The sequence below is a fragment of the Loxodonta africana genome, chromosome 5, assembly GCF_030014295.1.
Source record: "Loxodonta africana isolate mLoxAfr1 chromosome 5, mLoxAfr1.hap2, whole genome shotgun sequence".
Classification (NCBI taxonomy): domain Eukaryota; kingdom Metazoa; phylum Chordata; class Mammalia; order Proboscidea; family Elephantidae; genus Loxodonta; species Loxodonta africana.
In genome coordinates, this window is record NC_087346.1 from 162,364,369 (window position 1) to 162,387,663 (window position 23,295).

Genomic DNA, 23,295 nt, shown 5'->3' on the forward strand with positions numbered 1-23,295 from the left:
ATCTGGGCAGCTCTGCCCTACAGGGTTGCTGGTTTGGCCATCTGGGCAGCTCTGCCCTACAGGGTTGCTGGTTTGGCCATCTGGTGCTGCTGTAACAGAAATACCGCAAGTGGCTGGTTTTAACAAACCGGTTTATTCTCCACCAATCTTCCCCTGGACTAGGAGCTTCTCTGTGTAGGGACTCCAGGTCCAAAGGACACGTTTTGCTCCTGGTGCTGCTTTCTTGGTGGTATGAGACACCCTGTCTCTCTGCTTGCTCCTCTTTTATATCCCATAAGAAACTGGCTGAAGACACAATCCAATCCCATAGATTGAGTCCTGCCTCATCAACACAACTGCCGCCTATCCCCCCTAATTAATAGCATTTTGTTGTTGTCGTGTGCCGTTGGGTGAGTTCTGACTTGTAGCTACCTTATAGGGCAGAATGGAACTGCCCCACAGGGTTTCCAAGGAGCAGCTGGTGGCTTTGAACTGCTGACCTTTAGGTTAGCAGCCGAGCTGAGCTTTTAGCCACCAGGGCTCCATTAACATCATAGAGGCAGAATTTACAACACATAGGAAAATCACATCAGATGACACTTACACAATACCAGGAATCATGGCCCAGCCAAATTGATTCACACATTTTTGGGGGACACAGTTCAATCCATGACAGTTGCTATGAGTCAGAATTGACTCAATGGCAGTGGGTTTAGTTAGCAAGACTGATAAAGGGGAAAAGAGACTCTGTAAGTTACCAAATGAAAAAATGTAAAAGTGGAAATACCACAGCTCCTGCAGACATTAAAAAGACAGTAAGAGTACATTATAAACAGTATATGTCAATAAACCTGACATTTTGATGAAACGGACATATCCCTTGAACAAGCATGTAATGGACTGAATTGTGTCCCCCCAAAATATGTGTCAACTTGGTTAAGCCATGTGCGGTTCTCCTCCATTTTGTGATTTTCCTATGTGTTGTAAATCATAGTCTCTGCCTGTGGTTAAAAGGATTAGGGTAGCACTCTTGCTCAGGTCACCTCCCTGATCCAATGTAAAGGGAGCTTCCCTGGGGTGTGACCTGTACCACCTTTTATCTCACGAGATCAAAGGGAAGGGAAGCAAGCAGAGAGTAGGGGACTTCATACCACCAAGAGAGCAGCGTCAGGAGCAGAGCACGTCCTTTGGACCTGAGGTTCCTGAGCTGAGAAGCTCCCAGACCAAGGGAAGACTGATGACAGGAACCTTCCTCCAGAGCCGACAGAGAGAAGGCCTTCCCCTGGAGCCAGCACCCTGAATTTGGACTCCTAGCCTACTGGACTGTGAGAGAATAAACTTCTTTTTGTTAAAGCCATCCATTTGTGGTATTTCTGTTATAGCAGCACTAGATGGCCAAGACAAAGCACAACTTAGCAAAACTGACACTAGAAGAAAAAAAATCTGAGTAGTCTTACAGCTTTTAAAGAAATTGATTCTGTAATTAATACTTTTCCCACAAGAAAAGCCCAGACTCAGGTAGCTTCACAGGTAAATTCTTCCAAATATTTAAGGAAGAAAAAAACTAATTCTACACAGACTCTTCCAGAAAATAGTGATGGATTAGAAGACTTAGTGTAGATAACAGTTTTTCTACAGTTGATCTATAGATTTGTGAGTCAGCTTGGCTGGGCCATGATTCTCAGTGGTTTGGCAGTTATGTATTATGTAGATTGTCAGTTATGTAATGATGTTGTTTATCCTCCATTTTGTGATACAGTGTAATCATCTCCATCATGTGATCTGATGTGATCAGCCAATCAGCTGTTAGGGGTGTTTCCTTGGGGGTGTGGCTTGCATTCAATACATATCGATGCTCTGGCAAAGCTCGGTGGATTTTGCTCTCTCTGGATCCTGCATCCAGCTTGTCATCATCTGACCTTCAGTTCTTGGGACTTGAGCCAGCAGACTGCCATCTGACCTGCCGATCTTGAGTTCATCAGTCCCTGCAGCTATGTGAGTCAGGAGAAGCCTCCAGCCTGATGCCTGACCCATGGACTTGGGACTTGACAGCCTCTACAATCACGTGAGCCATTTCTTTGGGATAAATCTCTCTGTTTCCCTCTCTCTCTGTGTCTATATATCTCATATACATATGCTTCACTGGTTTTGATTCTCTAGAGAACCCAGCCTAATACATTTGGTACCAACACAGGTTCTAGAGAAAGAAAATTATAAGGATGAGTTTTCTAAATGGGTTCTCAAGTCTGGTTAGTCTTAAAGATGTTGATGACTCTGCTTCCATTAGTAAAAAGGGCACTGCTAATCCATGGTATGAGGGGGCAATAGAAATATGCAAAATATCACCATTAATAGGTCTAGTATTGGGGAGAGTCAAGACCCTGGGTAATAGCATGTTTGTTACTTTTCTATAATTCTGTCAGAGTGAGAAGTTATTAGGAAGCTGGTTGGTTGGTTGGTTGGTCCTACTTTAGCTAGACAAAGTGGTGAAAGAAAGAGATGGGCTCAGGGTTTCAGAATCACAGCTACAGTGCCACATAAATGACCTCAAAGTTGCCACTTGTGCTCTGAAAGAAAGCCTTATTTCTTGTAGTAACAGAGCTGATATTGCTGAAAACCAAACACAGAGTCTTATCATCAAAAAAACCAAACCAAAACCAAACCAAACCAAACCCACTGCCGTTGAGTTGATTCCGACTCATAGCGACCCTATAGGACAGAGTAGAACTGCCCTACAGAGTTCCCAAGGAGTGCCTGGTGGATTTGAACTGCCAACCTCTTGGTTAGCAGCTGTAGCATTTAACCACTACACCACCAGAGTTTCCAGTCTTATCATAGGATTGGCTAAATTTCAATGCCAACTGAATTCCCAAACTTGAACGTGCCTGAAGTAAAAGTGAGGACATTGACTGGGAAGAAATGGGATCCTGAAGCTTGGGATGGGGACATATGGGCAGATGATGAGGAAGCTGGAGACACTGAGCCCCTAAATTCTATTTAATTACTCCTGCAAACATAACCCTCTTACTTCCTCTTCCACCTGAAGAGATCACTCCATCTTTTTCTGCTAAGCCACCCCTCCACCACCATCTGATGAGATTAACCCAGCCCTGTCTAAAGAGCCTTTGTCCAAGTCATCAGTGGGGAGGTGTCTGAGTCATTGCCTGGGGCATCGCCTAAGGCAGATAAGTTTTTGTAACACATATCCACCACCCATTTTTGATTCTAGATGTATAGACTAGACTTAAGTCCCAGTGAGCCAAAAAAGGTAAATTACAAAGTGTGACCCAGGAGTAGTACGCTACACTAAAAAAAAAAAAAAAAAGATGGCTTGACTTTTCTAATATGTACAAACAAAAACCTGGGGAATATGTGTGGGGATGGCTATCAAGGATGTGGGGTAATGGTGCAAGGAACATAAAGTTGAATCAGTCTGAGTTTATTGATATGGGCCCTCTAAGCACAGATTCTTCATTGTTTCAGCTTGAGAGCTTAGGAAAGGATCTCATAGTTTATTTGGTTGGTTCGCCGAAGCATGGATTATGTGGCGGCCTACGCTAGATCAACCTGAAGTTCCAGATCTGGTTCGGTATACTGTAGAAGGTATCCAAAAGCTTAAGGAAATTGGCATGTTACAGTGGATTTATCAGATTAGATCCACACATGGAGTGCCCAGAGGACACACCTTTTACCACAAAAGTGAAGAACAAATTTGTGAAGGGAGCCCCAGCATCCTTGAAGACTGCTGTGATTTTATGTAAGCCAGATTTGACAGTGGGAACTGCCCTAACTGAATTAAGATACCTAAGTACAGTGGGGTTGATTGGACCCAATGGTGGTAGGGGCCAAGCAGTTGGACTCAGTCAGCAAGACAAGGTGGATGTGGTTATCGTAATGGACAGGAGAGTCAAAACAGTCATTAGAATAGTCTGACTCATATGGACTTATAGAATCAACTACTTAGTCATGGTGTCCCTAGGCGTGAAATAGATGGAAAATTACTTAATATTTACTTGATATATACAGGTGGAAGAATTCTAGGCCAAGTGAATGGCAATCTGACTCAAATCGCCAGAATAGAGTCACAGCCCCTCAATCAATTCCCAGGCTTGAGCAAGTTCACAGACTCACAACTCCTTGAAGAAGGACCCCACTACACTGCCAAAAATTTATACTGTTAATCTTTCTCCCAGCCTTCCCCAAAGAGACCTACAGCATTTTACAAGAGTGACTAGTCATTGGGAAAAGGAAATAATCAGACTTTTCTGGGATTAGTGGATACTGGCTCTGAACTGACGCTAGTTCCAGGAGACCGAAAATGTCACTGTGGCCTACCAGTAGGAGTGGGGGTACATGGAGGTCAGGTTATTATTGGCGTCTTAGCTCATGTCCATCTTACAGTGGGTCCCTGAACTCATCCTGTAGTGTTTTCCTCAGTTCCAGAATGCATAATTGGAATAGATATACTCAGCAACTGGCAGAACCCCCGTGGTGGATCTCTGAGAAGTGGAGTAAGGGCTATTATGGTAGGAAAATCCAAGTGGAAGCCATTAGAAGTGCTCCTACCTAGGAAAATAGTAAACCAAAGGTAACACCACATTCCTGGAAGGAATGCAGAGGTTACTGCCACCATCAAAGACTTGAAGGAAGCAGGGTGGTGATTCCCACCACATCCCATTCAACTCACCTATTTGGCCTGTGAAAAAAACAGATGGATCTTGGAGAATAACAGTGGATTATCGAAAACTTGACCAAGTGGTGACTCCAGTTGCAGCTGCTGTTCCAGATGGGGTTCCATTGCTTGAGCACATTAGTACCTCTCCTGGTACCTGGCGGGCAGCTATTGAGGGGGCCAGTACCTTCTTCACAAAGTCCTCAGTTTCAAATGACCACCTGAAGCAATTTTCCTTCAACTGGCAAGGTCAGAAATACACCTTCACTGTGCTACCTCAGAAGTGTATCAACTCTCCAGCCCTATGTCTTAATTTAGTCTGCAGGGGACCTTGATCACCTTTCCCTTCCACAAAACATCACAGTGGTCCATTACATTGATGACATTATTCTGATTGGACCTAAAAGGAAGACGTGTCAGTGACTCTGGACTTACTGGTAAAACAGTTGTGTGCTAGAGAGTGGGAAATTAATCTGACAGAAATTCAGGAACCTTCCACCTCAGTGAAATTTCTAGGGGACCAGTGGTGTTGATATATTCCTTCTAAAGTGAAGGATAACTTATTGCATCTGGTCCCTCCCACAACTAAAAAAGAGGCACAACGCCTAGTGGACCTCTTTGGATTTCGGAGGCAGCATATCCCTCATTCGGGTGTGCTACTCCAGCCTATTTATCAAGTGACTCAAAAAGCTGCTAGTTTTGAGTGAAACCCAGAATAAGAAAAGGCTCTGCAACAGGTTCAGGCTGCGACACAAGCCACTCTGCCCCTTGGGCCATATGATCTGGCTGATCCAATGGTACTTGAAGTGTCAGTGGCAGGTAGAGATGCTGTTTGGAGTCTTTTGTTGTTGTTAGGTGCTGTGGAGTCGCTTCTGACTCATAGTGACCCTGTGTACAATAGAACTAAGCACTGCCCAGTCCTGCGCCATCTCATGATGACTGTTATACTTAAGCCCATTGTTGCAGCCACCGTGTTAGTCCATCTCATTGAGGGTCTTCCTCTTTTTCACTGACCCTCTACTTTACCAAGCCTGGTGTCCTTTTCCAGGTACTGATCCCTCCTGATAACATGTCCAAAGTATGTGAGACTTTGGAGTCTTTGGCAGGCCCCTATTGATGAATCACAGTGCAGACCCTTAGGATTTTGGAGTAAAGCTCTGCCATCGTCTTCAGATAATGACTTTCCTCTTGAGAAACAGCTTTTGACTTTTTACTGGACCTTAGTAGAGACTGAATGTGCAACCATGGACCACCAAGTCACCTTGCAACCTGACCTGCCCATCATGAACTAGGTGTTGTCAGACCCACAGAGTCATAAAGTTGGATGTGCACAGCAGCATTCCATCATTAATTGGAAGTGGTGTATATGAGATCGGGCCTGAGCAGGACCTGAAGGCACAAGTAAGTTGCATGAGGAAGTGGTCCAAATGCCGTTGGTCTCCATTCCTGTCACACTGGCTTCCATCTCCCAGTCTGCACCTTTGTCCTCATGGGGAGTTCTTTATGATTATCTGATTGAGGAAGAGAAAACTCATGCCTGGTTTGCAGGTGGTTCTGTGCAATATGTAGGCAGCACTCAAATGTGGACAGTGGCAGCATTAACTCCAGCCCCCTTCTGGGACCTTCCTGAATGATGGTGGTGAAGGGAAATCCTCCCAGTGAGCAGAACTTCAAGAAGTGCACCTGGTTGTTCACTTTTCTAGGAAGGAGAAATGGCCAGGTGTGTGATTGTATACTGATTCATGGGCTGTGGCCAGTGGTTTGGCTGGACGGCCAGGGAGTTGGAAGGAACATGATTGGAAAATTGGAGAAGGAGGTTTGGGGAAGAGCGATGTGGATAGACCTTTTTAATGGGCCAAAGAAATGAAGATATTTGTGTCTTGTGAATTCTCACCAGAGGGTTTCCTCAGCAGAGTAGGATTTTAACAATCAAATGGGTAGGATGACACATTCTGTGGAAACCAGTTATCTTCTTTCCCCAGCCACTCCTGTCTTTGTCCAGTGGGCTCAGGAACAAAGTGGCCATGGTGGTAGGGATGGAAATTATGTGTGGGCTCAGCCACATGGACTTCCACTCACCAAGGCTGACTTGGCTACAGCCACTGCTGAGCACTCAGTCTACCAGCAGCTGGGACCAACACTGAGTTCCCAGTATGGTAGCGGTCCTTGAGGTGATCAGCCAGCCCCTGGCAGGTTGATTACATTGGACCACTTCCATCATGGACAAGGCAGCATTTTGTTTCTACTGGAATAGACACTTACTCTGGATAGGGTTTGCCTTTCATGCACACAACGCTTCTGCCAAAAGTGCCACTCGTGGACTTACACAATGCCTTATCCTCCACCATCACGGTATCCCACACAGCATCAGCTTGGGTCAGGAACTCACTTCACAGCAAATGAAGCGTGACAGTGGGCCCAAGATCGTGGCATTCACTGGTCTTACCATGTTCCCCATCATCTTGAAGTAGCTGGCTTGATAAAACGGAGGAATGGCCTTCTAAAGACACAACTACAGTGCCAGCTAGGTGGCAATACCTTGCAGGGTTGGTGCTCAGGTGACTGTATATGCTCTAAACTAGCATCCAATATAGAGTGTTGTTGCTCTCATAGCCAGGAATCATGGGTCCAGTAACCAAGGAGTGGAAATGGGTGTGGCACCACTCCCTATTACTCCTAGTGACCCACTCATGTTACCACAATTTCGTGGGTCAGAGTCGCTTGCCACAGATAGCCAATTCCTGAGATAGGGGTGAGGTGAGTAGCAAGAGCTTTATTATGTATCAATACACAGGAGACAGAGGGGAATGATCTCCTCCAAAGCCTGTCTCCCCCAAATGGAGACTGGCTGAAAACTTTTTAGGGCAAAATCATGGGTTTCAAGAACTTGTGGAATGTCATTTTTTCTTAGGATGGTTTTGGTGATCATAGTTCCAAGGTATTATCACATCTTCCCAGGGGGTAACTGGCTTCCTGGGGTGGTTTTGATGGTCATGGTCCCAAGGTGTTATCTCATCTGCCAGGGGGTGACTGGTCTCCTGGGTAGTGTTGGTGGTCATAAGACTTTCTTAGATCATATCATATGTTTTCTACAGTCTGAAACGAACATTAGTCATTAGTAAAAATTTAAGAAGGAAAAAGGAACTGAGCAGGCAAGAATAAGTTTAGAAGAGAAGAAAATGGCGTATGTCCTGTTCATGTCATGGCCCAGCAGCCTGTTCTACTCACAAAATTTTGCTTCATTTCCCATGACCCTATGTTCTGCGTGTCTTTCAGTCTTAGTTCCAAATGGAGAAATGTTCCCAACTGAAGACACGACATGGATTCCATTCAACGGGAAGTTAATGCTACTTGGCCACTTGGGACTCTTCATCCCTCTGGAGCAACAGGGAAAGAAGGGAGTTACTATATTGACTGGGTGATTGATCCTGGTCACCAAGGGGAAATCAGATTGATATTACATAATGGAGGTAAAGAAGAGTACGTCTGGAATGTCTCTTAGGGTGTCTCTTAGTACTACCATGCCCTGTGATTAAGTCAATGGAAAACTACAGCAGCTCAATTCCTACATGACTACTAATGGCCCAGACCCTTCAGGAATGAAGGTTTCAGTCACCCTACCAGGCAAAGAACCATGACCAGCTGAATATTTGCTGATGGCAAAGAGAATATGGAATGGATGGTGGAAGTAGTAGTTCTAAATACCAGTTGTGACTACGTGACTAGTTGTAGAGAGAGGACTGTAAATGTTTGTTTTCTTCACTTATAAAACATAAGATATAAATGAAGCTGGTGCGTATAGGGTCGCTATGAGTTGGAATTGACTCAATGGCAATGGGTTTTTGGTTTTGGTGTGTTTTTGGTTCTACACATGTTGCATCATATTAGGTAAAAGTTGTTGTGAGGTGCCATCGAGTTGGTTCTGACTCATAGCGACCCTATGTGCAACAGAATGAAACGCTGCCCATCCCGCACCGTTCTCATAATCATTGGTATGCTTGAGCCCATTGTTGCAGCCACTGTGTCAATCCATCTTGTTGAGGGTCTTCCTCTTTTTCGCTGACCCTCTGTTTTACCAACCATGGTGTCCTTCTCCAGGGACTGATCTCTCTTGATAACAAGTCCAAAGTATGTGGGACAAAGTCTCCTCATTATTGCTTCTAAGGAGCGTTCTGACTGTACTTCTTCCAAGACAGATTTGTTTGTTCTTTTGGCAGTCCATGGCGTATTCAATATTCTTCTCCAACCAATAATTCAAAGGCATCAATTCTTCAGTCTTATTCATCATCCAGCTTTCACATGCATATGAGGGTATTGAAAACACCATGGGTTGGCTCAGATGCACCTTAGTCTTCAGGGTGACATCTTTGCTTTCTAACACTTTAAAGAGGCCATTTTGCAGCAGATTTGCCCAATGCATTGTGTCCTTTGATTTCTTGACTGCTGCTTCCGAGGGTGTTGATTGTGGATCCAGGTAAAATGAAATCCTTGACAATTTCAATCTTTTCTCCATTCATCATGATGTTGCTTATTGGTCCAGTTGTGAGGATTTTGGTTTTCTTTATGTTGAAGTGTAATCCATACTGAAGGCTGTGGTCTTTTATCTACATTAATAAGTGCTGTAAGTCCTCTTCAGTTTCTGCAGGGAAGGTCGTGTCATCTGCATATCACAGGTTGTTAATGAGCCTTCCTTCAAGCTTAACGCTGCCTCTTCTTCCTATAATCCAGCCTCTTGGATTATTTGCTCAGCATACAGATTGAATAAATATGGTGAAAGGAAACAACCCTGACACACACCTTTCCTGAGTTTAAACCACGCAGTATCCCCTTGTTCTGTTTGAACGACTTCTTCTTGGTCTACGTACAGGTTCCTCATGAGCACAATTAAGTGTTCTGAAATTCCCATTCCTTGCAATGTTACCCATAATTTGTTATGATCCGCACAATTGGATGCCTTTGCGTAGTCAGTGAGGCACAGGTAAACATCTTTCTGGGATTCTCTCCTTTCAGCCAGGATCCATCTGACATCAGCAGTGATATTCCTGGTTCCATGTTCTCTTCTGAATCCAGCTTGGATTTCCGGCAGTTCCCTGCTGATGTACTACTACAGCCACTTTTGAGTGATCTTCGGCAGAATTTCGCTTTTGTGTGCTATTAATGCCGCTGTACAATAATTTCCACATTTGGTTGAATCACTTAGGCACAAGCATGACTCTGTAATTGTCTTTGTTTAGAGATTGTGTGTGGTTTAATGAGATGTGTACGGTGCCACGTTGACAAGGGGTGGATTGTGATGGTTAGGATTGTGTGTCAACTTGGCTGGGCCGTGATTCTCAGTGTGTTGGCAGTTATGTAATGATGTAATTATCTTCCATTTTGTGATATAATATAATCACCTCCATGATGTGATCTGATGTGATCAGGCAATCAGTTATAAGGGGCATTTACTCAGGGGTATGACCTGTATCCAATCTGTATGGCCTTCTGGCAAAGCTCCTTGGCTTTTGCTCACTCTGGATCTTGCATCTAGCTTATCACCATCTATCCTCTGCATCTTGGGACTTGAGCCTTCAGCTTGCCATATTGCCTGCCGATCTTGAGACTCGTCAGCCCCTGCAGCTGTGTTAGTCAAGAGAAGCCTCCAGCCTGATGCCTGACCCACGGTCTTGGGACTTGCGAGCCTCTACAATTCCATGAGCAATTTCCTTGACATAAATCTCTTTCTGTACATACGTAAGCATATATATGTGTATATGTACACACACACACACACACACACACACATGTTTATATACTTGTCACTGCTTTTTCACTTCTCTAGGGAACCCAGCCTAAGACCAGATTCAGTGCTAGCAGCCTCTATCACAATCCTAGCAGGCTGTTTTGTAGTCATGTGCTGTGTGCGTGTGGTGTCTGTGTGTGTACGATTTGTACTGTGTGTGTGAGATGTGTTTTCATGGTGTATGTGATGTGTGTGTGGTGTTTGCACGTGTGTGTGGTGTGCAGTATGTTTGCATGCGTGCATGTGTGTGTGGGCTCAGTGTATGTGTGTGATGTGTGGCTTGTGTTTTGTATAGTATATAATGCATGTGTGTGTCTGCATGGTGTGTGTGCATGTAATGTGTGTATTGTGGTGTGTGCAGTGTGTGTGGTGTGTATGTGTGCTTTGTATGTGGTGTGTGTATACGTGTGATGTAGTACATGTGCGTGCCTGCATGCGTATGTGTGCAATGTATGTATTGTGTGTGGCGTGTGTGCATGTGGTGTATGTATATGTGTGTGGTGTGTATGTGCAGGCTGTGTGTCATATGTGTAGTGTGTGTGTATGGAGTATGTTTGTGTGCGTGGTGTATGGGTGGGTGGTGTGTGTAGTGTGTGTGGTGTGTGTGGTGTGGTATATGTGTGGTGTGTGTGGTGTGTGGGTGTGGTGTGTGATGTATGTGTGGCGTGCATGGTATGGTATGTGTGTGGTGTGTGGTGTGGTATGTGTGGTGTGTGTGCGTGTGTGTGGTGTGTGGCGTGTGTGGTGTGGGGGTGGTGTGTGTGGTGTGTGTGTGGTTTGTGTGGTGTGTGTGTGGTTTGTGTGGTGTGTAGTGTGTGGTTTGTGTGGTGTGTGGGTGGTGTGTGTGGTGTGCATGGCATGGTGTGTGGTGTGTGCGTGGTATGTGTGGTGTGGTGTGTGTGGTGTGCAAGTGGTATGTGTGCGGTGTGCGTGTGGTGTGGTGTGGGTGTGGTGTGTGTGTGGTATGGTGTCTGTGTGGTGTGCATGGTGTGGCATGTGGTGTGTGGTATGTGTGGCGTGTGCGTGGCGTGTGGTGTATATGTGTGGTGTGGTGTGTGTGCAATGTGTGTGTGGTGTGTGGTTTGTGTGTGGTGTGTGTGTGGTATGGTGTGTGTGATATGTGTATGTGTGGTGTGTATGTATGGTGTGGTGTGTGTGGTATGTGTGGTGTGTGTGTGGTATGTGTGGTGTGTGGTGTGTATGTATGGTGTGTGGTGTGTATGCTATGTGTGTGGTGTGGTGTGTGTGTGCTATGTGTGTGGTGTACGTGGTGTGTGCGGTGTGGCGTGTGTGTGCTATGTGTGTGGTGTGGTATGCGGTGTGGTGTGTGTGTGGTGTGGTGTGTGTGTGGTGTGTATGTGTGGTGTGTATGTATGGTGTGCGGTGTGTATGTATGGTGTGCGGTGTGTATGCTATGTGTGTGGTGTGTGTATGCTATGTGTGTGGTGTGTGTGTGCTATGTGTGTGGTGTGTGTGTGTGCTATGTGTGTGGTGTGGTATGCGGTGTGGTGTGTGTGTGCTATGTGTGCGGTGTGGTACGTAGTGTGGTATGTAGTGTGGTGTGTGTGTGCTGTGTGCGGTGTGGTGTTTGTGTGCTATGTGTGTGGTGTGGTATGTAGTGTGGTATGCAGTGTGGTGTGTGTGTGCTATGTGTGCGGTGTGGTGTTTGTGTGCTATGTGTGTAGTGTGGTATGTGATGTGTGTGGTGTGTGTGTGTGCTATGTGTGTGGTGTGGTATGTGGTGTGTGTGGTGTGGTGTGTGGTGTGTGTGGTGTGGTGTGTGTGTGCTATGTGTGTGGTGTGGTAAGTGGTGTGTGTGTGTGCTATGTGTGCGGTGTGGTGTGTGTGTGTGCTATGTGTGTGGTGTGGTGTGTGTGTGCTATGTGTGTGGTGTGGTATGTGGTGTGTGTGGTGTGGTGTGTGTGTGCTATGTGTGTGGTGTGGTACGTGGTATGGTGTGCGGTGTGGCGTGTGTGTGCTGTGTGTGGTGTGGTACGTGGTGTGGTATGCGGTGTGCTGTGTGTGTGCTTTGTGTGTGGTGTGGTGTGCGGTGTGGCGTGTGTGTGCTATGTGTGTGGTGTGTGTATGCTATGTGTGTGGTGTGTGTGTGCTATGTGTGTGGTGTGTGTGTGTGCTATGTGTGTGGTGTGGTATGCGGTGTGGTGTGTGTGTGCTATGTGTGCGGTGTGGTACGTAGTGTGGTATGTAGTGTGGTGTGTGTGTGCTGTGTGCGGTGTGGTGTTTGTGTGCTATGTGTGTGGTGTGGTATGTAGTGTGGTATGCAGTGTGGTGTGTGTGTGCTATGTGTGCGGTGTGGTGTTTGTGTGCTATGTGTGTAGTGTGGTATGTGATGTGTGTGGTGTGTGTGTGTGCTATGTGTGTGGTGTGGTATGTGGTGTGTGTGGTGTGGTGTGTGGTGTGTGTGGTGTGGTGTGTGTGTGCTATGTGTGTGGTGTGGTAAGTGGTGTGTGTGTGTGCTATGTGTGCGGTGTGGTGTGTGTGTGTGCTATGTGTGTGGTGTGGTGTGTGTGTGCTATGTGTGTGGTGTGGTATGTGGTGTGTGTGGTGTGGTGTGTGTGTGCTATGTGTGTGGTGTGGTACGTGGTATGGTGTGCGGTGTGGCGTGTGTGTGCTGTGTGTGGTGTGGTACGTGGTGTGGTATGCGGTGTGCTGTGTGTGTGCTTTGTGTGTGGTGTGGTGTGCGGTGTGGCGTGTGTGTGCTATGTGTGTGGTGTGGTACGTGGTGTGGTATGCGGTGTGCTGTGTGTGTGCTTTGTGTGTGGTGTGGTACGTGGTGTGGTGTGCGGTGTGGTGTGTGTGTGGTGTGTGTGTTCTGGGGAGAAATCGTCCCGTAAGAGGAAGACGTGGCTTTGGAGATGGCCTGCTCTGGAGTGAGTCCAGACCCCAGTGCCTGTTAGCTGTGTGGCCCTGGGCCAGTTTCTTGCTGCCTCATCTATAAATTAGGGGTAATTACGTATCTGCCCCAGGGTTGTAAGGATTAAGTGAGCTGCAGCACCTGGGAAGAGCTTATACTTTCTGTAATAAATGTGTAAAATATGCCCCCCTGGCATAGGAAGCTTTTATATTTAAGGGAAATAAAATGAGGGAACACCAGTGCATTACACAAGAGGCTGCTTGGCCTGAATTTAAAATACACTGAAAAGTCAGTGTCTGAAAGGCTGTTTCCGTTCTGGTGCAAAACGCATGTCCCCAGCGCAGTATTCTCGGTTGTGTGTGGTTTTCACTCACAAGGACCCACTTAGGCGAGAGCAATGGAGCAATGTCCTGTGATCCCATTTTGATAAACGTCCCTCTGCAGGCAAGTCCGTTGCCCGTGGCAACATGTCTGGAAAGCATCCCTGTTGCATTTCCTTCTCAGCTGGATTGGATTAGCAGAGCAAGAGGGCTTTCAGACTCCCTCTTACACATTATACCCACCTCTGAAATCAGTCCAGAAGAAAGGGCAGTCACGATCAACAGCCAGTGGTTTCTGGACTTGTTCCCCTGGGTCGGTCCTGTGTCCCCTCCAGGGGCTCTAGGGGAGGACTCGTCCTTGTCTCTCCCAGTGTCTGTTGGCTCCAGGCATCCCTGGGCTCGTGGCTGCATTGCTCCAGTCTGCTCCGTCTTCACGTGGCCGCCACCTCTGCGTCTGTGTCGCTCTGTGTCTCTTACAGGGACGTGTGTCTTTGGATTTGGGCCCCACACTAATCTAGAATGATCTCTTAAATTAATCACATCTGCAGAGACCCTGTCTTCTAAATCAGGCTGCACGCAGGTCCAGGGGTTTGGAACGTGGACAGAGTATTTTGTGGACCACCGTTCAGCCCACGACAGCGTCCATTCAGTCATTCATCCACTCAGTGTTTGAATGCCTATAGGAGACGGTGTCTTCGGAGGGCCCTCCTGTGTGCCAAGCGACTGTCAGAATTCAAGCTAACATTTATTGAGTGCCTACTGTGTACTGGGGCACTTCCCACGTGTTAATGCCATCAGTCCTCACAGCAACCCTGTGGTTAGGCCCTAGCACCATCTCCATTTCACAGGTGAGGAAACCAAGGCACAGGGAGAAAGCAGGGAACTCAGACCAGGGTTATGGAGCAGACCCCAGCCCCCGTCCCTAGGGCCCGCTCCTCTTGGGGGCCCGTCTCTTTCATTCCATCCTAACAGCCCCCTTGCAGTGGATATTCCTGTCTCCCTGCTTCACACTTGGGGACCAGAGGTGTGGGGAGGTCGGGTGACCTCCCAAAGGGGCCTCCATGTGCGCCCTGTTGGTTACTATCAAATGGGTTTAAAGTTTATATAGGATAATCAAGGCTGCTGTCTTAGGGCTTTCCAGAGAAACTGAGAGACAGAGAGAGAAAGGGAGAGACAGAGGGAGAGGGAGAGACAGAGAGAGAAGGAGAAAGAGACGGAGGGACAGAGAGAGAGACAGAGAAGGAGAAAGAGACAGAGGGTGAGACAGAAAGAAAGGGAATTATTTTGAGGAATTGGCCCGCGTGATTGTGGGGCTAGCACGGTGGACATCTGTAGGGCAGACGGGGCTGGAAACCCTGGCAGGATGTCTGCGTGTCTTGAGGCAGGACCCTCCTTCCTCGGGAAACAGCTTTTTCTCCTAAGGCCTTCAGCTGGTTGGTGAGGCCCACCCACATTATGGAGGGTCATCTGCTTCACTTAAGGTCAACTGGTTTAGACGTTTGTTGTTGTTAGCCGCTGTCAAGGTGACTGTGACTCATGGTGACCTGTGTACAACAGAGCGAGTCATTGCCCTGTCCCACGTCATCCTCACGGTCACCGTGTTCACGTCCATTGCCGTGGCTGTTGTGCCAGTCCCTTCACCGAGACCTCTCTCACCCTCGCTGGCCCTCAGCTTCACCAAACAGGATGTCCTGCTCTAGAGATGATCCCTCCTGATGTCCCAAGTGAGCAAGGTGAACAGTGTCCTGTGGTGCTCTGTATAGTTTTCATTGGCTAATTTTCAGAAGTAGATTGCTGGGCCTTTCTTCCTAGTGTCTTAGTCTTTCCAGCTCTGTGGAAACCTGTCCACCACGGGTGACCCTGGTGGCACAGCTTCCAGCATCACAGTAACATGCAAGCCTACACAGTAGGACAGACTGACAGACGAGTGGTGGATTTAAATGTTAACCACATGTAAATACCTTCATGGCCACATCCAGACGAGTGTTTGACCAGATGACTAGTTAGTGTAGCTGAGCCAAGCTGAGCTGACACGTGAGGTTAGCCATCACGGTAGCGCTGACATACGTTGCCTTACGTGCTGGCGCATGCACTGGGGCACTCAGATATGTGTGAACGATTAATGCCACGTGGTGGCATGTAAACCCCGTCCCACGGGTTTTGTTGAAACTGCCCTTGCTGAAGGCTCGTGTCCTTCCCAGGGCTTTCTCAGGTACTCCTCTCACATAGAATTTATTCCTAAAGCCCGGGGTGGTGCTTGGAAGTGGAGGCACTGGAGCTGGAGCTGTCCGATTTCTGTCAGTAAACCAGACTCTGGTGTCTGGAGCATCTCCCATTTGGTTCTCTTACTGGGGAATTTCCTAACTGTTGGCCTTGTGTCACATAGAGTTGAGGTAGACGCCTGGAGCGGAGCTGGCCTCGGTGAACTCTCTCGGCTTGGCCACCCTGCAGTCACTGGGCTGCCTTTGCTTGGGTGCGTCCTCTGTTGGACACTGTCCCAGGGATGCTGGAGACCGGGTGGGGCGAGTGGGGTAGGTTCAGGGCCACATGTGTGGAGGCTGGACACTGTCCTAGGGATGCTGGAGACCAGGCAGGGTGAGTGGGGTAGGTTCAGGGTCACGTGTGGAGGCTGGACACTGTCCCAGGGCTGCTGGAGACCAGGCGGGGCGAATGGAGTAGGTTCAGGGTCATATGTGTGGAGGCTGGACACTGTCCTAGGGATGCTGGAGACCAGGCGGGGCGAATGGAGTAGGTTCAGGGTCACATGTGTGGAGGCTGAACACTGTCCCAGGGATGCTGGAGACCAGGTGGGGTGAGTGGGGTAGGTTCAGGGTCACACATATAGAGGCTGGACACTGTCCCAGGGATGCTGGAGACCGGGTGGGATGAATGGGGTAGGTTCAGTGTCACACATATAGAGGCTGGACCGTGTCCCAGGGTTGCTGGAGACCAGGTGGGGCAAATAGGGTAGGTTCAGGGTCACACATATAGCTGGACACTGTCCCAGGGATGCTGGAGACCAGGTGGGGCAAATGGAGTAGGTTCACAGTCACACGTGTGGAGACTGGACACTGTCCCAGGGATGCAGGAGACCAGGCGGGGTGAGTGGAGAGGTTCAGGGTCACACGTGTGGAGGCCTAGGTCCTTGGAGATCTGAGGAGAAAGTCAAGTAACCAGTTGGTTCTGTGAGTTTGGATCTTGAGGAAGTCAGGGTTGAGGGACATCCATGTGTCCACTGCAGGTGGTGAGCCAGCCATGGGTGAGGACGTGGTGGGGGAAGCCAGCCTGTGGGTGAGGAAGTGGGGGGCCAGCCATGGGTGAGGATGTGGGGGAAGCCAGCCTGTGGGTGAGGATGTGGGGGTCCAGCCATGGGTGAGGATGTGGGGGAAGCCAGCCTGTGGGTGAGGATGTGGGGGAAGCCAGCCTGTGGGTGAGGATGTGGGGGAAACCAGCCTGTGGGTGAGGACGGAGGGGAAGCCAGCCTGTGGGAGAGGATGTGGGGGCCAGCCATGGGTCAGGATGTGGCGGGGCCAGCCATGGGTCAGGATGTGGGGGAAGCCAGCCTGTGGGTGAGGATGTGGGGGGGCCAGCCATGGGTGAGGATGTGGGGGAAGCCAGCCTGTGGGTGAGGATGTGGGGGGCCAGCTGTGGGTGAGGAGGGGGGCAGTGCATGGCTGAGGACGGGAGGGAGGGAGCACATGGACAAGGATGTGGGGGGCACCTGTAAGGACCGGGGTGAGAAGAGGGCCAGGGCTTGGAGACCCCAACCTTTCATGGTAGCCAGAGCAGACGAGGGTCTGAGGAAGTTTGGGGCTGAGCAGTCGTGGGTGGGGGCAACTGGGCCCTGGGACCTTGAACCAAGAGATGGATGTCACAGGGGCGGGCAATGCTGGAGGCTGGGGATAACGTCGAGGATGGGAGGGCAGGGACAGGCCCACCGGCTTTGGCGGCCAGGGGAGCTTTGCCAGAGCTGCTTGGTGGAGGGTGGGGCTGTGCCGGAACTGGGAGGAGCACCACCAACCCCGTGGGAAGCTTTGCTTCAAGGGGGCTGGGAGGATGGTGGCTGGAGGATGGCAGGGTTAGGATTCCATGTCATTTCGATAAGGTACTGGAGATTGACTCCAGGGCAACTAATGACAGCAACAAGCTGTGTGGGCATGAGCAGATGTAGACTCCTAAGGCCAAGACCTGGTTCAACCCAGAGTGCTCGGCTCCGGTACCTCCAACGAGACCTCCCTGTTCAGCGGGTGTAAGGAGCAGCGGGTCTTGTCTGCTGTGGTCCTGACCCGAGTGTGCTGAGGTCGGTGGACACGGCCCAGGGACAGCCTTCACCTTTTCCTGGCTGTGAGCCCTGGGGTTGACCATGCTCTTTCTCATCTCCAGATGGACGAGATCAAAGGGAAAGACCGTGTGATCCTGGCCCTGGAGAAGGAGCTGGGTGTGCAGACGGGCCAGACCCAGAAGCTGCTGCTCCAGAAGGAGGCGCTGGATGAGCAGCTGGTCCAGGTCAAGGAGGCCGAGCGGCACCACGGCAGCCCCAAGAAGGAGCTCCCGCCAGGCATCGGAGACATGGCGGAGCTCATGGGGGGCCAGGTGGGGGCTGGGCGCAGTAGTGCTCGGACTGACCATGGTCCACCCACCAAGCCTGCCTCTTTCCTCACTCCTCCAACCAACTCACCAGGCTTCCAGCTTCCCCTCACCCATCCTCCTGCTTCCTACCCCACTTCCATCCACTCTTCCACCAGCCATCAGTCCTTCCCTCCACCCTCCTTTCCTCCCTCCCTCCATCAGTCCTTCCATCCATCCATCAGTCCCTCCACCCATACATCAGTCGTTCCCTCCTCCCTCTCTCCCTCCATCAGTCCTTCCATCCATCAGTCCTTCCTTCCCTCCATCAGTCCTTCCCTCCCTCCCTCCCTCCATCACTCCTTCCATTCATCCCTCCCTTCATCAGTCCTTCCCTCCCTCCCTTATCCCTTCCTTCCCAAATTGACTTAATGCTGACTGCATGCCTGGCCCACACTAGACTCTGAGAATAGAGATGAGAAGCTAGCATCCTTGCCTTTGGGGCTCTCAGAGTTCAGATGAGAAGAGAGATGAAGAGATCACTGTGGGTACAGCAAGAGCCCAGAAAGAACCTAGCTGATAAGGGAAATGACTCCAAGTCAGAGTGCAGGATGAGCAGAAGCTCGCTGGTGGACAAGGGCAGGGACCTTCTGGGCAGCAGCTTGGAGCTTACAAATGACAGGGGCTGAAGCAGCCTTCATTCATTCTTCCATTTGTTCATTCAGTAAATACTGGAGTGAGTGACCGCTGTGTGGACACTGTGTGAGGCGAGGCCTTTCAGTGGCAAGCAAGGTGGACACAGTCCCTGCCCTGGACGAATGTCCTAGCCTGCCCTGGGGTTAGTAGGAGGCGGAGGGGGGCCGGGGCTCCATCATGAAGGTCCTCATGGGCTATTTTGAGACATTAGGGAGCTCTGAAGGGTCTAAAGTGTCAGTCGCCTTTGATATGAAGTCTTCCATCAAGTCTGCAAGGGCTTGGGGTATTGTCCACACCTTGGCTTCAGGGAGTCGCATGGGGTAGGGTCCTCACCTATATGTCATCATGTGAAAAGTCTGTGGATTTTTTAAATCATTTAAGCTTCTTCAGAGTCGTTTTGAGTCCTGCTTCTTACAAGTTCCCCTGTATCTCAACTCCGTTTAGGATCAACATATGGACGAGCGAGATGTGAGGCGATTTCAACTAAAAATTGCTGAGCTGAATTCGGTGATACGGAAGCTGGAAGACAGAAATACCCTCTTGGCCGATGAGAGGAACGAGCTGGTAAATCCGCCCCTCAGACAGATGGCGCCTTGTGGGCATGGGAAGGGCCAGGGCCGCAAAACATGCCTCACACGGGAGCTAACCCACAGGCTCCCTTTTCTTAGCTTTTTTCCTGATTTCTCTTTGATTAAAAATCTAACACCCACTCATGAAACTTGCCACTGAAGAAGCTCGGTGCACAGTGTGGGGAGGGTGTCCTTTGCTGTGTTGTTTGTAACAGCAAACCTCTGAAACCTCCCCGTGCCTCAGCACTGGGGCACTGGTCGAGGTCGTTACAGTCAGCACTGGGGCACTGGCCAAGGTTGTTACAGGACACTGGGCACTGACCAAGGTCGTTATGGGACATTGGGGCACTGGCCAAGGTCGTTACAGTCAACACTGGGGCACTGGCCAAGGTCATTACGGGATACTGGGGCACTGGCCAAGGTCGTTACGGGACACTGGGGCGCTGGCCAAGGTCGTTACGGGACACTGGGGCGCTGGCCAAGGTCGTTACGGGACACTGGGGCGCTGGCCAAGGTCGTTACAGTCAACACTGGGGCGCTGGCCAAGGTCGTTATGGGACACTGGGGCGCTGGCCAAGGTCATTACAGGACACTGGGGCGCTGGCCAAGGTCGTTACGGGACACTGGGGCGCTGGCCAAGATCGTTACGGGACACTGGGGCGCTGGCCAAGGTCGTTACGGGACACTGGGGCGCTGGCCAAGGTCGTTACGGGACACTGGGGCGCTAAGGGTCGTTATGGGACACTGGGGCGCTGGCCAAGGTCATTACGGGACACTGGGGCCCTGGCCAAGGTCGTTACGGGACACTGGTGCTGTGGATTCTGCCCGGCCGTGACGACCGTGATGTACACCATACTTAACTGACGTAGAGATTTGTTCACAGCAAATTAAATCATAAAAACTGTTTGCATAATAGAAATACACTGTCATCCTCCTGGATATCAGAAGTTGTTGTCTCGGGTAGGGTAATTATGGATAATTTTTGTTTTTTCTAATCTATTTTCTTTTTCATAAAATTGTATTTTTTAATTAAGAAATAATGAGCACGGACTTTTGGTTTAAAATAAAGCTTCAGTAAAAATAGCAGTTTCTTGAATCTGGTTAAATTCGTTGTATAAACAGCTAAACTAACTTTTACATAGTGGTAGTCAATGTGTAACTTTCTTGACAAATGCCTCCTGTTTATTCTGATTTTTATTAAGCGGGTCCATGCATCTACAGAGCATGTGAAATCCCAGGGTGAAATGCTCCAAAGAGCCTCTCCCCGCATCACAGGTTTAGCAGGGCCGAGTAATTCATTCCGTGCCAGGCTTTCTGAAGCCGCGTTTCTATGCAGCTTTAATGAGACTGTGCATTGAATGCTGTGTCCCCACTTTCTGCTTACATATTCATGACCTAAAAAATACTTGCGAGCTGTGTAGTAGATTAGCGAGGGGACTAGGAGAAAAATTCAGGCTGAGTGAAACGCTTCAGCAAGACAGATGTGTTTAAAGTAACAATCGGCAGACTGGCCAGCCCCTGAATCCTAAGATCGTGCTGGAACCGCTGTTTACAGTTTGGGTCCTTGGTCCTTAAAAAAAAATAAGCCACATGACGCATAGTGACCCCATGTGTTTCAGAGTAGAGCTGTGCTCCACGGGTTTTCAGTGGCTGGTTTTTTGGAAGCAGGTCACCAGGCCTTTCTTCCGAGGCATTCTGTGGTCACATGTCTGGAAGCTGGGTGTGTGCAAGCTCTTTTTGTCTGCACCACCTGGGAGTGTGGTCCTGTGGCTGGGACTCTGGCCTGAGGGACCTGGCCTCTGCATCTGTTTCCTCTGCAGCTGAAGCGCAATCGCGAGACAGAGGTCCAGCTGAAGCCGCTTGTGGAGAAGAACAAGCGGATGAACAAGAAGAATGAGGACCTGCTACAGAGCATCCAAAGGATGGAGGAGAAGATCAAGAACCTCACACGGGAGAATGTGGAGATGGTGAGCACTGGGAGTCCCACGGGGCGGACGTGGGGTGGAAAACACCGGGACCCCACAGGACCCCCATGGGGAGGACATGGGGTGGAGAGCACCAGGACCCCCATGGGCAGAACATGGGGGTAGAGAGCACCAGGACCCTCATGGGAGGATGTGGGGTCGTAAGCATTGGCCCCTTGGGGCGTTCTCGACTCTGTCTGGTTTCTCCAGCCCCTGAACTGCATGGAGCTCAGTACCCAGGCCACCTCGCACCACCTCCTCCCGGAAGCCTCCTACATCCTCCCATGAGGGTCCTTGCGTGCACTTCTCCAGGTCCACAGAGCTGTGGGCATCTTGGGCAAAGTTGATAGTGGGTCTGCACCACGGCTCTGCTGCCCACTCGCCTGTGACCTAGACACGATTTTCAACCTCTCCTAGCCTCAGTTTACTAATCTGTAAAATGGGAGTGGACGCATCGATGTGGCAGGGTTACGAGAGGATGAAATGACAGAATAAATGCCTGGAGCGTGCTCAGGAGGCGAAAGCTGTTACGTTTACTGCTGTCAAGGCCAGGCTTAAGGGACTTTTTTGCTCCAGCAAAAACGACTGGTCTTTGTGGTCAGGGAGGGTATCTTGTAGTTCACGGTTTGTAGGTTCCTCTTGGGTTTGTTGTTCAAAGTAGTATGAGTCACCCCATTTTACAGCCGGGGAGACTGAAGTTCTGAGAGGTTGAACCATAGTGGAGATGGGTGTGAGTACTGTTCCTGCTGCATGGGTCCTTCTCCCGGCTTCTTCTCCCCTCCCCACTCTCCAGGCCTGTTGCAGCCGGCCTGTCATCCAGTCCCCCTAATGCCCACCCATCCCTCTCTCTGGCTCAGTGTCAGCCTGCAGCCCTCACTCCTCTGGCTGGAGGCTGGCGGCCGTCCTTGCTGCATCCTCACTCCATCCCCACCTTGTCCCCTGAGCCTGCACCCAGTGTCCTGATCACTGGGGGGCTGGGTAGATGCACAGGCAGTAACCCTGGGTGCCCTCCCCCTGGCAGAAGGAGAAGCTGACAGCACAGGCCTCACTGAAGCGGCACACGTCCCTGAATGACCTCAGTCTGACCCAGGATGAGCAGGAGATGGAGTTCCTGCGGCTGCAGGTGCTGGAGCAGCAGCATGTCATCGATGACCTGTGCCTGGTACGTCTGCAGCCTGGGGACATGGGGTCCCTAGTGTGCAACCTGGGGACATGGGGTCCATGGTGTGCAGCCTGGGAACACGGGGTCCCTAGTGTGCAACCTGGGGATATGAGGTCCGTGGTGTGCAGCCTGGGGACACGGGGTCCCTGGTGTGTAGCCTGGGGGCATGGGGTCCCTAGTGTGCAACCTGGGGACACGGGGTCCATGGTGTGCAGCCTGGGGACACAGGGTCCATGGTGTGCAGCCTGGGGACATGGGGTCCGTGGTGTGCATCTGGGACACAGGGTCCGTGGTATGCAGTCTGGGGACACGGGGTCCCTGGTGTGCAGCCTGGGGACACGGTGTCCCTGGTGTGCAGCCTGGGGACATAGGGTCCCTGGTGTGCAGCCTGGGGACACGGGGTCCGTGGTGTGCATCCTGGGGACATGGGGTCCCTGGTGTGCAGCCTGGGGACATAGGGGTCCCTGGTGGTAAAGCTGGGAACGGGGCTGGGGTGGTGCTGCTGGGTCAGGACTGGTTATCTACAACCTGTGCCTGGTACATGTGCAGCCTGGGAACACAGGGGTCCCTGGTGTACAGCCTGGGAACACAGGGGTCCCTGGTGTACAGCCTGGGAACATGGGGGTCCCTGGTGTGTAGAGGTGGGAACAGGGCTGAGGAAGTGCTGCTGGGCTAGGACTGGTCGTCTATAGCCTGTGCTTGGTATGTGT

The 23,295-nt window shown here is 50.1% G+C and overlaps 1 protein-coding gene across 11 annotated transcripts in view; it reads left to right on the forward strand.

Annotated features, from left to right (window-relative positions):
- JAKMIP1 (janus kinase and microtubule interacting protein 1) overlaps positions 1-23,295 on the forward strand; it is a 155,308-nt gene that overhangs the window by 58,540 nt on the left and 73,473 nt on the right. For all 11 annotated transcript variants that reach the window (XM_064286247.1, XM_064286239.1, XM_064286244.1 and 8 more), the window contains 4 exons: positions 18,012-18,221; positions 19,335-19,454; positions 21,280-21,426; positions 22,445-22,585. In XM_064286247.1, the coding sequence (XP_064142317.1) occupies positions 18,012-18,221; positions 19,335-19,454; positions 21,280-21,426; positions 22,445-22,585 (618 nt within the window). The remainder of the gene's footprint in view (positions 1-18,011; positions 18,222-19,334; positions 19,455-21,279; positions 21,427-22,444; positions 22,586-23,295) is intronic.